Source organism: Propithecus coquereli, unplaced genomic scaffold (assembly GCF_000956105.1).
Source record: "Propithecus coquereli isolate 6110/MARCELLA unplaced genomic scaffold, Pcoq_1.0 Scaffold96, whole genome shotgun sequence".
NCBI classification, from domain to species: domain Eukaryota; kingdom Metazoa; phylum Chordata; class Mammalia; order Primates; family Indriidae; genus Propithecus; species Propithecus coquereli.
The window spans coordinates 562,314-576,347 of NW_012155951.1; the positions used below are offsets into that span (position 1 = coordinate 562,314).

At 44.6% G+C, this 14,034-nt stretch overlaps 1 gene segment (V, D, J or C); it reads right to left on the minus strand.

The window, feature by feature from the left end:
* Positions 1-3,723: 3,723 nt before the first annotated feature.
* On the minus strand, positions 3,724-4,206 carry LOC105827061. The segment is given in 2 exon segments: positions 3,724-4,067; positions 4,158-4,206. Coding segments are annotated over 2 exon segments (393 nt in total).
* Between the last annotated feature and the right edge of the window lie 9,828 nt (positions 4,207-14,034).

Here is a 14,034-nt window from a genome sequence, read left to right on the forward strand (position 1 = left end):
ATGAAAAATGATTGTATATCACCTTATGTTTGTTATTGAAAGGTGAACGTGTTTGGTGAGGGAAGGAGTAGAGAGGGGGTAGTTCAGGGGGATCCTGAATTCCCTAAGCCTTAAGTTAAATCTAGTCATTTTACATATTTCATATTAAGCTTTGAAGTGTGTGTTCCTGCATTTTCTGATGTGTATAATTTTCAGCAGATTTGAAAGGTGCTCATACCACAGAAAGTTAAGAAATTTTGATTCCAGTATAGACAAATAAGTTGGCTATCTTTAGTAGATTTCTTTGTCCCATTCTAAAGTGAGCTACAAAATTAATCTTCACAGAAGAGCTAACAGTTTACCTGTTGAACCATATGGGTAGACTGTCTCTCCAGGCAGCATGGTAGACTAGATAAGAGAGGGTACAGAGATATTCTGAAGCTTCCTCCTGCTCCTTAACTAGAGCCTACATAAAATGTAATTTTGTTGTATTTTTGGATATCCAAGAAGTGAGGAAAATTTCAAATTCTTTTTTATTAAGGGTTAAATAGGAGCCTCTAGGGAAAAGAAAGTGAAAAGCAAGGTTCAAGAAGGGAACCCGCAACGTTGGCAAAGCCAACCCCCTTTCAAACCCCGGGGGGTTGGGGAACAATGGGCCGTTTGAAAACCGGAAAAATCCAACCACCGGGGGGCCTTGGAAAAAAAAAAGAAAAGTGGAAAAAAAAGCCAAAAAGGAAACCGGTGGTGCCGGTTTGAAAAAAAAAGTTGCCCAAAACCAAAAGAAGGGGTTCCCGGCAATGGTGGGAAAAGCCCGCCCCAAAAAAAAAAAAAAACAACAAAAAAAAGGAAAAGAAAAAAACCAAAAAAAAACAAAAAAGAATCCTTTCCAGCTTAATTCCCTGAGATTCTGGGGTGAGGGAGATTAGGCTCTGGGTCTCCTCTGGCCTGATGATGGATTTCCCTTGGTCGTTGCTATCTCTGCAACATCCCTAAGGAACCCTGGCCAGTCAGGCTCTCTGCCTGGGCCCAGGAGCTCACTGCATGGCAGGGCTTCACTGGACTGGGCTGAGCTGAAGCACAGGCCCAGCCTCCAGAGCCTCTCTCATTCCTTTCTGGAAGGGGTCCTCTCCCTGCATCTGCATTTGGACTCTCATCCTGGCCAACTCAAAGTCTTCTCCTTTCTAATCTCCTGCAGACTCACATGCAACAAGCCTGGCAGTCCAGGCACTTTGCTGAGACAAACACACCTGCACATCAATGCAAGGCGAGTCGTCTGTATTAACCCCTCACATTTCAGCACTGACTCACAGCCTCTGCAGACCACATGTTCCCATGTTGCAAATAAACCCAATCTTTCTCTTAACCCTCTCCCATCCAGAGAATTTCTCAGCCCTTCCTCAGGGTCCCCTGAGTCTCAGTAGAGTCACAGCTCCCCCTTGTGACTAAAGGGTCACATGCCAAGACTCAGTCCTGCAGGGCCCCAAAGGCAGTAAATAGGGTGGTAGAGGTCTTACAAATAGGAACATGGGTGGGAGGGTGGAAAGGCTTCACTACTCCCTCTCTTCCGACTGCTTCTACCAAAAATGCAAACATACTCAAATGCACCCTACCTTTAAAAAATATAAAAACTGGCTTTCAGAGTTAGCAGACTGGATTGTTACAGAACAACATTCCCACCACAACCATCTAGGAAAGCCCATCAAAACATAAGAGATACAAGTTTTAAGTCATTTGGAACTACTGAGGCCGTTAGGATTTAAGAGATAGACATCTCAAAGAGAAAAGATCAATCTACAAAAACACCTTTCCCTTAATGTCATTTGCTGATTGAATATCATCACCTAAGTAGCTGAGAAGAAAGACAAGACTGAGAGGTGAGTGACTTTGCAGAGAATCTGTCACCTTTCTGATCTGGAGAACATTTATGTTCAGTGACTGCTAAGTAGATGAGGACCCTGGCAAAGACCCCAGGCCTTGGGGTGGAAGTAGGAACAGAGATTGGCTGAAAATGAGCCCAAAGGAACTTTCAGGGGGAGGGAGGGATGGAGATGTTTAGAACCGGATCATAGTGGTAGCTGTGTGACTCCATAAAGTTTATTAAATTCATTGAATTGCACTCTTAAAAATGGGCAAATATTATGTTACGTAAATTATACTTCTATAAAGCAGTTAAAAATACTCTGGACATTTAGTTTGTTACTTAAATGGCTACAACCTACGAGCAAAAGTGAAAGGCCATCACAAAGGCTGAAGCCCAGCTCCAGTCGAGCTCAATCATCAACTAACTTAAGGTGACCTGCCCCTGCTACAGTTTCCTAGCAGAAGCAGAAACGAATCTTCTCCAAGGAGGATGAAATCATTCAGATTCTTAAATTATCTGCATAATTTTTCATGTACGGTATCCAGCATTTAAATGAATCGCGGGTTGTGTGAGGAAACAAGATCCCATGACTAAAAACCAAGAGAGAAAAGACAAAAAGAATAGACCCAAACAGAGGCCAGCTGGAAATACAACAGGGTCCCTCTCTGCTCTGTCCCTTAGGAGGGGGAAGTCTTCGTTGTGGAGGAGGAAGCCAGGGTGATGTAGATGCTTCATCTGGGAAAACTTACTATGTAGCCTCCTGAATCTCACCCACAGCACCGCAGCCCTGCAGGGAGCACACTACCTGCCCCAGGCACACTCCCACCGCCTTACTCTGACAGTATTCCAGTCATGCTGCCGTGCCTGGGATGGATGGAGGCTGTGGCTCAGGGAAAAATTGTCCCTCTTCAGTTTTGGCTCAAAATAAATGCCCTATGTCCCCAAACCATACAATTGCAGCTGTGGGCAAGATACCCCTTCAATTCTTAAGCTCTGTGGGCTCCTTTGTGCTGTTGGATTGTGAGCTATATCTGAGGGAAGGGTTTTGAATAACTACAACTCAGTTCTAATTCATCCTCCTCTGATCCCAGCTCAGACGTCTCTGGTGTTTCCCTTGGAGCAGTTATGGAAGAGGATAACTTCCCAAGCCCCTGCCATACCTGTGGTGACAAGGGTGCTCTGCTGTGGCAGTGGTAGGGGCAGCAGCAGTGCTGAAGGAATCCTCATTCCTGTCCTAGCATCTGGCTGCTGGCAGGAGGCCAGGCGAGCCAGACTCCTGGTCACTTTACATCTGTTCACATAAGACCCAAGCCCTGGACATCCCAGTGACATGGTGCCCTGACCCACAAGCTCATTCTCATGTGGGCTAACATCATTATCCCAAATGCATCACACCAGGTTGACAGGATCATCACACAGTCCTGGTTTAGACCACATGCTGGGCAAGACCCTCTGTTATTTATGCCCATGGACTGAGCCCCTTGTCATTATGAAGATTTCCATCAGGATCCTCTACACTCTCATGTAAACACCTGAGCCCCCACTCAGTAATCATATCTCCATCCTATGAGTTAAATTTTTTTTCCAAAACAATTAAAACAAACAAAAAAATCCAACAAAAATAGCAGAATGGGAATAAATAAATGGTCACTTTGTCAATTCCTGGGCAACTATTCTTCCATCTTTGGGGACCATAGTCACACCCTGTGGTATCTATAAAAATTCTACATATCCCATGGCCTCTGGCCATTTCTGCCCATGATATACTACCTTGAATTTAATTTCAGATATGTGTCTATTTGGAGACAATTGCAACAACAAGCCTGACCAGGATTCCTTCTCTTGGGTGGGAAAGGGTGCCAGTAGCTGGGAGAGAGACGGGTCTATGAGGGTTTGTGCACAGGCTGGAGGTGTCTTTGCAAGGCTGTGGTTGGGCTGCTGGCACAGAGGTATGTGGCTGAGTCTTCCGGCTCTGTGGACTGTATCTTCAGAGCCAAATATGATCCCCTTGGCCTTTCAAGTGAGAATCGATCCTTGAATATTTTAGACTTCTCTGAGATATTGTCATTATAGAAAGAAACCAGAAACTCCACTTTCTGTCCCCAAATCTGTTGGTACCAATAGAAGTATAAGTGACCAGAAATGGGGTCACATCTCAAGATCACTTCCTGCCCCTTCTCTATGACCTGATAGGTGGGGGTCTGGATGACCCCGGGTTCTGTGTGTCCTGTGGGAAAAGAAAGAAGATTAAGAGAATGGTTTCAAACTGTCTTGGTTAAGCCTGAGATGAGAATTTCCTAGAGCCCTGTAGATCCACCTGCATCCAGGAGACTAAACATCATCCAGCATAGAAGCCAGGTTTTCATGGCAGGGTCACAGAAACGAAGCCTCTCCTGGCTCAAACCTTGGGTTATCAGAAACAGAGGAGGCGTGTTCTGTGCTCCTGTGTCGCATAGGCGAGGTCTGGCAGAATAACTGCTGTCTCTGGCAACACCCACTGCCCCTGGAGCACCCTCTGCAGGAGAGAGGAGGCAGCCTTTGTGCCCGTGCAGACACCTGACAACCCAGGGCTCAGCGCCCTGCTCAGCGCTGAGGGTGTGTGCAGGATGGAGGGCCTGTTACTAGGAGCAAGGAGGCAAAATACAGGGCACGGCAAAGATAACCCCAAGTAGTAAGTCCTGGCCAGGAATACCAGGAGGTCATCTTCTTTCATTACTTGTTACGAACAACAGTCCAGGGGCATCAGACTCGATAGCTCATAAGGGATCACGCGAAGATGTAGCGTTAGGACTGAACAAACAGAAGGAAAAAGAATCAAGCATGAGAGTGTCAAAGCCGGAGTGGAAGAGAGAAGCCAACGAGAAACTGAGACCTCGAGAATGCCGCAGGGAGCGTGAACTACAGAACAGCAATCCAAACCTCACGGGGACTCTTGTCCTCAGGCACAGGCACTGACGGAGCCACTTGGGAAGGAAACGAAGTGTTTTTTAAAAAGTCTGAGCATATTTGAAGCTGGAATGAGGGCCGACATCCAGGGTCTAACTTGGGTGGAAAAAGAAGTTAGAAAAAGGTCTGTATTTGAAGGAGGAGTGACGTGGCTTGAGTGTTAAGTGAGTCACAAAAGATTTCCAGAGGCACAAGCCAATTGGAAGATACTTGGAACAGCTTAAACTCGAGAGCACCTGTACTATATGCAATTAGAGGCACAGTTTTGTTCAAGACAAAGCCAGGTCACAGGCTGCTGGTGTCTGGGCATGGAATTTGGCTTTGGCTTAGCGCGACTTGACAGGAGGTATTGCGGTCTGAGATTTCTGTCACCGTCCCGCTGCACCAAGTCTCAGGGCTCTGGTGGACAGGTTGTCCCCACAGCTTCCTGGCTAGACCAAGGGGGTTTGCGCACAGGGAGAAAGTGGCTCTGCATGGCTGTGCCTTTGCTGCTGGCACAGAGATACATGGCTGTGTCACGTGGCTCCAGGGCGTCCACGTGAAGGTACAAGTGAGAACTATCCGGATAGTCAGGTGTGAAGCGATTCGAAACAGTCCCATTTTCAACGAGCTCCTTATAGTTGTGGAAGAACATGAGCTTCAGCGACTTCTCAGCATTCTGTCTGTACCAATGCATGGAATTGTGCCCCGGACGTTGTACACATTTCAGGGCCCTTTTATTCGCCACCACTGTTTTGGTATCTGGGTAATTCCAGTGTCCACAGGGCCTGTGGGAGGAAGGAATCTAATTTAGACTAAGCCCAGGAGGGAGTCTTACGAGGCAATTCCATGGAAATAAATCTAAAAGTTCAAGGATGGAGATGTCCCACCTGTGCCCAGGACTCACCTTCTCCCAGGAGACAAAGGACCACACAGAAGATGAGCCTGGAGCCCATGGCAGCATCACACAGGATGGGACCTGGTGTCTCCCTGCTCAGGTTCCTGGTCTTCCGGGTTTGTTTCCCTGGCTCTGGGAGACAGTTTGCTCAGGAAGTCTCTGCTCCTGGTAGTGTCTACCATTCACACTTCCTCTTTCCCTTTCACGCTCTGCACTGGCACCTCAAGAGGGGGCTTTGGACTAGCTTGTTGGGGCCCAGCGTGCCTGGGTAGGTTCCTCAGAAAGCTGCTTTTGTGTTAGCAGCTGCCGCCCCCGCAATGCACAACCGGGTCTCTGCTTGTGGCACCCTCCTCCCCTCACAGGCACACTCTTTCCTTTGGGGCAGATGTCCTCCCGCTGCCTCTCTTGGACCCAGGACAAATCCACTCTGGCTCCCCCTCCCTCATCCTGATGAACTCAGAGGGGCCGCCTTGCCCAGCCCACGGGAGCCCTTCCCTGAAGCAGTTGTGCATCAATTTAAGACACATTGATTTAACACTAACTAGGGAGGAGACCCCTCAGTGGGGGCTGCGGGGGACTCGAAAGGAATACTGTGCACCATTTACCCCCAGTGAGCATCTCAGCCACTTGGGGTGCTGGACCTGAATACCCAGTGACATACACCAATAAACTGCACTGAGTAATAAAAGACTCTAAGGACGCGGCCCAAAAGGACTGCAGAGACAGTGCTCCACAGGTTGGAGAAGGTCCACGTGGAATGGGCTTTAGGGTCTTCGAGTTGTCCACACACCATCTCTCAGCCAGACAAGGAGCCAGTCCTGATGCCAGAGCATTTCACTCCTCCCTTGATCTCTCCCTCCTCCTGGCTCTCTTCTCCCCCACCGGCCTCATGAAGTTTAGTAAAGTCACAGCTCCTCCTAGAGGTCAAAGAGGCACATTAACTGCATCTCAGTCATCTGACCCTGATACAGCATTGGGAGTGCAGCGATATATTAACAGAAAGGGACGAGGCAGGAAGGTTTAAGGCAGGGACTACACAGGGCAGGGAGGCATTTGAAGCCCCAAATAAAAGCCTTAACAGCTATAACTATTGCCTACTGGCGAAACACCCGCAATGACCACCACTTCAATATATATGCTCACTTAGGATATCTTTTTTTGAAAATTATTCAATAAGTATTTGTTGAACACTCAACTCTATGGCAGGCACTGTTCAAGGGCTAGGATAGAGAAGTGACTCTCATGGAGCATATGGGCTATTTTAATTTGTTCAACAAGCATTTGTGAATAATGTTCTCATCCGTGCAATGCTTCTAGGCTTGCAGGAACAATAAGACATGTTTAATATGTTTACATATAGGATCTAGTTTGGAGAACATATGCTTTAGGAAGGTTAAAAGGTAATTGGTTTTTATGTGTCTTTTAATTTCCTCATGCGTGAAACCTGTACGTGGGGAGAGGCTTAAATAATTATCTCCAACCCTCTGACCAACTCTAAAACTGTGTGAGCCCCTCAGGGTAGACATCCACCCAGATGTTCACTAGGCTGCTGTGCGTCCCCAACCACTATCAAAACACTTCACAGGACACAGGAACTTAACATATGTTGGACGATTAATCAATGTATAGATGAATGAAATGGAAAACAGGAGGAGACCACATATAAGGGGTAGGCCTAGTCATCAAAAAAATTGTGTTTCTACTGTGGTATGGTTGGCATTGGTGTATTTGTTTTGGTGGCTTTACAGAAATCAGGGCATGGTCTCAGGATATAAAGCTGAAATCAAACTGATAAAAATAAATTTGTCTAACGTGAGGTGAGCTTCTGATACTAATTTTTATTTTAAAGGCTATAGTATAATATTTTTCCAATGTGTGTCTGAGGAGATATGGAAATAGAAGAATTGTTTCTCTTTTTCCATCCTCCTTCCTGTCAGAGTCCCCATTATTCTCAGAGCACTTCCTTGCTTTGTGGCACAAGAAGATATTGTAGGCTTTCTCCGACTCAGTCTTGGTATCTGCTGTTTCTCCAAAGAGACCTGATTCCTGTTAGTGGACAATGAGATTTAGAAACAAGACATGGGCATTAGATCTGTGCTTTTGGGGTGACAGTACTCTCAAGGGTCACAGTGGACAGAGTAAGGGAATATACACATGTACATACACACACAAACATGCACACATTTACATGTGTCTTTAATTCCATGTCTGTGCATATTGAGAAGCAATGAGTTCACTCTAATAATTTCATTTCCAATCCAATGTTATAAGGTTCACTCTTGTGCTCTAGTGTTTTCCCTTTCTATATTTGCAACGCCCTTGTCCAATACTGAGAAACCTGGATTCTGTTATCCTAAAGAGACTTACATATTTGATCAGTCCCTTTGCATGTAGGCACATGTCTATGGTGGCTCCTCCCTCTACTCAAATTCTGACTCCCTGTGTCAGGAGACCACCCATGTCGGAACTCTCAGCTCAATCCAGGTTCTGACACCCCACACAAGGCATTTCCTGCTCCACACCGTGACTTTCTCAATCTGCTGGGGCTTCCATAATCTGCAGGCATCTGCTTTCCTCACCCCATTTGGATTCTAGCACTCCACTCCTTGGGGATACCCTCCTTACCTTGCATGATCTCTGTCACCTTCTGCAGGCCTCCCTTCTACGCAGATACAAAGAAATGTACCAGTGTAGTCCTCTGACGATGAAGGCGTTTCATGTCACAGTGTGCTTATTGCATAACTTGAGGCACGTGATATGAATGATGGGCAGGGGAGACCTCAGGACCTTACCTGCAGATCTTCCCAGCGTACAAGGTCACAGTTGCAGCTAACGAACATGTACTTGATTTGTCTGGGTTTCTCTGAGCCCTCGGTATTTCTCTGTTCTTTTTCATCCTTTTCTCCAGGAAGCAATGGTAATTTCTCGGTTCTAAAAGCCCTAGATTTTCCCTCCCATACTAACATGTGATTATGTGAGTACTTGTCTCCCTTACTGGATTTGATCGTCTTAAAGTCACAGGCTGTACCTTAATCACTTTCTTTCCCCTCCTCCCTAGCACAATCCCCCTCCTCACCTGCCAGTCTTTGCAGGGCACCTTAAAGGTGCAACAGCAGCTGTTCTTGATAGCTTATCACATGCTTCTTACTCCTTCTTCCCTTGAAAGTGGGAGCTGGGGGTTGCCGTCCAATATCCCCAGGTGCACAAACATTCTAATCACCACCCATTCATCTTGCTAGGACTCCGGGCTTCAGAACCACCACTAGACACGTCCTCTCGGGATTTGAGGGCCTGTCCTGAAGTTAAGCTTCCTGAAGGACTGGTCCCATGCTCTGTTCTTGTCACCAAATACCCATTGACCGCAAATCTTCAAAAGGACACTGAATGCAATGAGTACTGTGTGAAACGGGGAAATAAAACAATAACAATTTTTTTTAAAACCAGTAGGATATACATCTTTGTTTTTAGTGTATATGAATATTCTAGATGGTGAGGCAGAGCCAATATTGAGACAAAATAACACTTAAAAATTGTATGATATTTGCCTGATCATAAAATAATGGGGTACAAACTGTTCTCATCAGCATTCACAGACTATGTAGAGAAAAACAATTATTATTTGGGAATTACAACAGTTGGAGTAGGTGTTTTGAAGGAGAAGTGTTTAAACCAGATCCTAGAACAACCTAATTAGTTCTGTACCAACTTCTTTTTTCTAAGAACTATTTCTGCTAAGTTGTCTACAAAGAGCCAGCATCTAGCTTTGACTACTGCTATCTGTCATGTTATTTCCCAATAATGTGAAACAACCCATGAGATTATCTTTCGAGATTTGTAACTGCCACAGAAAGAGGCAAAAGTGTCATTGCTGCACTGGAATTTTGGCTTATCTTGACTCACCTTTAACTATTTTAGAACCCATAATCTTCTGCTGGCTCTGGCCTCTGGTGACCACTTCCATTCATGCTATGGCTTTCCTGATCCTATGTCCCCGAGAGACAGGACTAAGAACAAACGGTTAGAAGCTCGAAGAAGATAGTTTCCTGGTCCAAATAAGGAAGAACTTTCCACCTGATGATTAAGAAGGTATTGCGATCTCCTCTTCTGAATAGAGGCTGGATGACCTTTGGTGAGGATATTTAAGATGAGACTCAGGTGTCCATAGGGCAAGGAAGAACTTAAGCATCTAGTCTGGGTTAGAGATAGTGTTGTAAACTGGGGATTTAAACATAAAATGTTTGCTTCAGGAACTGAAAATCTAGCTGAAGAAACAAAGGAAATCAAAACTTGCAACAAAACTCTAAAGCTATAATAGCAACATACGCAGGGCTTCGAAAAGGTAGAAAAAGGCAACAAATCAGGGGCACCATGGGATGGAGTTAGGGGTGGGCAAAGGTCAATGTCAGAGACTAAATCTACCAGGAAAGGATACTTTAGATGAATGTTAGTGAATGGACATGAGTTCACCAGCAAAGAAAGAAAAAATATAAACTCATTTATTCATTCAGCAATTATTCATTGAGCAATTACCCTGTATCAGGTGCATACTGGATTTGAGGCATAATAGTAAGCAAACATTATCTGCACCCTCAAGAATTTTAAACTACCTGGAACAAAAAGTCATTAAGCAGATATTAACACAAATGACATAATTGGAAGCAAACATAATAAAAGAAAAGTCAAGTCCATCAAGGAAGCTCAGGAAGGCCTGATGTGAGCTGGGGAATGCAGGTGGGTTCAGGGTTCTCCCTGGCAGAGACCCGAAGAATGGGTGGGAGTTAACCAGGTAAGATGTGTGGGAAGGGCACAGAGGTGGAAAACAGTATCCAGCATCCAAGAGCACAGACTTCTGTGCTGTACACTGGAACTTAAACATGTCCTGATATCAATATGATGACAGTAAAGGATTTTAAGGAGGAAAATGACATGATCCATGTGCATTTTAGAAAGATCACTCTGGTGTGTGTGTGTGTGTGTGTGTGTGTGTGGTGGCTGGAGCGGGGTTGAAAGAGAGTAAGGCTCCAAACCAGGAAGTGATTGTAGCACTATTTTAATAACTCAGGGGAGAAAATGTGGTCCCGAACAAGGGCACAGGTGGTTGACTCAAAAGATAAGCCAAGGCTCTTCAGGAAAATGTCAAGGACCTTTAAGATGCGTAAAAGCCTTAAGACTTGGTATTTGAATATAGGTGGTGAGTAAGGTGGATGGAGATGTTGAGGGTGACTTCCATGTTTCCAGTCCGGCTGACCATGTGGATGAAGTTACATTTCACTGACATGGAAAATCTAGGAAGAGGAAACTATGATGAATTCAGCTTTAGACAAGCTGACCCAAGGTGCTTAAGCAGATGTGTTCAGGTAGAAGTTGGACCTGAGGGAAGATCAAGAAAGAGTTGGTATTAGAGGGATAGATTATGAATTATAAGAAAGTAGATTATAAAAAAGCAAAGAGAGAGAATGTATACAGTGAAAAACTCATTTACATATCACTTGTATTGAAAGTATTTCATTCTTCAAGCGATGTAGAGTTCTGCTTAACAGTGCTCTTTGTGACACTGCAGTAAAACCTTACAAAACTGAGAAGGCCATGAGCAGTTCTTAACCAAATGGGGTCTACTTCTGTAAACCCCATGCTTCCCTTTGAATGTATGTTCATAATTAACCCCTCTAACAATATTTGTCATGCTTGAGAAATGGAGGCCATTTATGTGAAATTTGTTTAGCTTTCGAAAGCATTTCAGAGTAGACAAATTCATTATTTTAAATGTTAATACTTGTAGGAACTTCTGTTGCACATTTACAGAGGATATTTTTAATGAATAGAATTTGATATAATTTTTATCTCTGTATTGCTTAATTTATACTGTACTATAGTTCTGTTAAAAATTCCTACACAAATGAACATTATATTTTAAAATATCAGGTTTAAAAGCGATTTTTATTTGGGAAAAGAAAAAAAAAATAGGTGTAGGCTAGCGGAACATTGTCATTGTTCTCACCTGAAGGCTATAGTGGAAATTTTTAAGTCTACCTCTTAGCCAGAAGCTTTAGGACAAAACAAAACCTTCAACTGTTTTCTTCCTTCTCCTTTTCATCTCCAGGGGCTTTATCCATGAATGGTAACAAGGACGATGACAGGTTTGTTGGGGGCTATACCTGTAACAAGAACGCCCTCCCCTGCCAGGTGCTTTGGTATGTTGGATCCCACCTGTGTGGGGCACCATCATTGCAGCCAGTGGGTGCTGTTGGCAGCTCACTGCTGCAGACCACCCACAAAGACAAACCTGGGATCTACACCAAATTCTGCAACTGCATCAAGTGGATCCAGGACACCATGGCAGCCAGCCGGGGGGTTCTACCCTTCCTGGATCCAGTTCCAGGGCCTGGAACCCACAGTAACTCTGTCTCACCTCTGAAGGGGCTCATATCTCTCACATAGAGGTGTCAGCGAAATACTTTCACTAAAACTTACACTCCCATCCTTCAAAATTAGTCTAGGTTTCAAGTGAAAAGGTTTAGAGTAGTGTTTCAACAAATGAGGTCCCCAAACCACCTAAATCAGAATAATTCCAAGAGCTTTTTAAAACTCCATACTGCAAGGCTCTACTAATAGTTAAAATCTTCTGCGTTTCTACCCACAACTTCTTTATGATGCTTATGGACCCCAGGGTTAGAGACCTTTGGCCCAGAGAAGATCTTTCCTTGCTCTGAGAACTTTGGTTTGGCTCAGCTTGCTATTACTACAACACGGGCATTAGCAATGCCTAATTGGGGTAGCACAAGCTGCTACTATGATTTTCTTTGAAATTGTGCAACTGGCAACTACAGAGATGGTTTGCTCTGGAGAATCTCAACATCAAAGTATACTTACTTATATGAAAAAATAAACTGCTTAAGTGATAAATGCCAAGATAACATGAAGTTTACCAACGAACATCAACACCTTCCCTTAAAACGGTAAAAGGATTTTCTAGATCTATTCTCTCATACTACGCGGAGGGAAGCTTCTTGCTGTCACCCTCATGGGTTGCATCTGTTAGAAAGTTCTTTGTTGCATTAAACAATGATATGTTCTTTTGTAACTTCCACTTCTTGGTCCCTGCCCTGTCATCTAGAGCCTCATGTTTCCTAATGCAGTGGTGCTTCAGATACTTGACAGTAACTACCAATCCTCATGGCATCTCTTCTCCAGGCCCTGGTCTCTCGTCATCACTGAGGGACAGCCTCTGTACTCACCAGGCAGCTTTCCTTCATGCTTTAGTCATGGTAGTTGGAGCAGGTCCTCTCTGTGGGCCACAGAGTAGGCAGTAGGAAGCAGTTAGCTTAGGCAACTGGGGTGACAGGAGATTGTGGATTAGAGAACTGGAGGAAGCTCAGGAAGATAGATGTCAACCACAGAGGAACTGGAAGAAAACAGTAACTTGGGCATAGGGGTTGACGATTTGGACACAGAGAGGAAAGAACAAGACTGAACACCGTCCCTACGGAGTCAGGATACCAGAGTGGATGCTAACACAGAAACTGAGAACAAGAGAGCACCCGTTTACTAGAGATGGTATCAAATGTGGACTTGGTCACAGGGAACATAGCAATGGCTGAGAGGCTTGAGCAGAGAAAAGACAAGACCGCAGGAGGGTGACCAGCAAAGGGGACCTGATACTGTGCCTTCGACCTCTGTCTCCTTGGATTCCATTTGTCTAGGAATGGCATTATATCCAAATTGTGAGTCAGAGCCAAGTCTGATATTAGCACTTAAGAGACTACTAGAATTATTGGAGAGCTATTAGTATAAGCCAGGCAGATGTTTACAGTGAATGTGATTTCCTTGTGCCTCAAATCTGTTATCGGTGGCATTGATTCTTCTCAGCCCTGGGTCATTAGCAAATTGGCTGTCTCAACCTGTGTGTTCTCACATCAGAGGTGTCAGAGATTCCTTACTACAGTTCATATGAGCTCTGAGACTGCACTTTGGAGAACATCTGTTACCCAACTATGCATCTACTTCAGAGTGCCACTTCAAGAGCATGTCTCAACCTCTTAACTGCAAGTATGCCATGGAAACATCACCAAGTACTTTGTGGAAAACAAGGTATTCTGAGTTCTTTTCTTCTAATTCCCCAACTTGAAAAGCTCACCCCAAAGAAAATGGGATTAGTTTGACACAACTTGCTCTTGGAGAACTTGTGTTCTCTACTGAGTTTGCTAAAACTCCTAATCTGATGACTCTCATTCAAAAGGAGTGGAGTGCGAGATTGACAGTGACTCTGGGGCTCTAAGGGTCACTGTATTTAAATAGTTTGCTCACCTCACAGTATCTATCCATTCTTCCTAGAGTGGAATTCAAGATGCTTTTTTTTTTTTTTTTTTTTTTT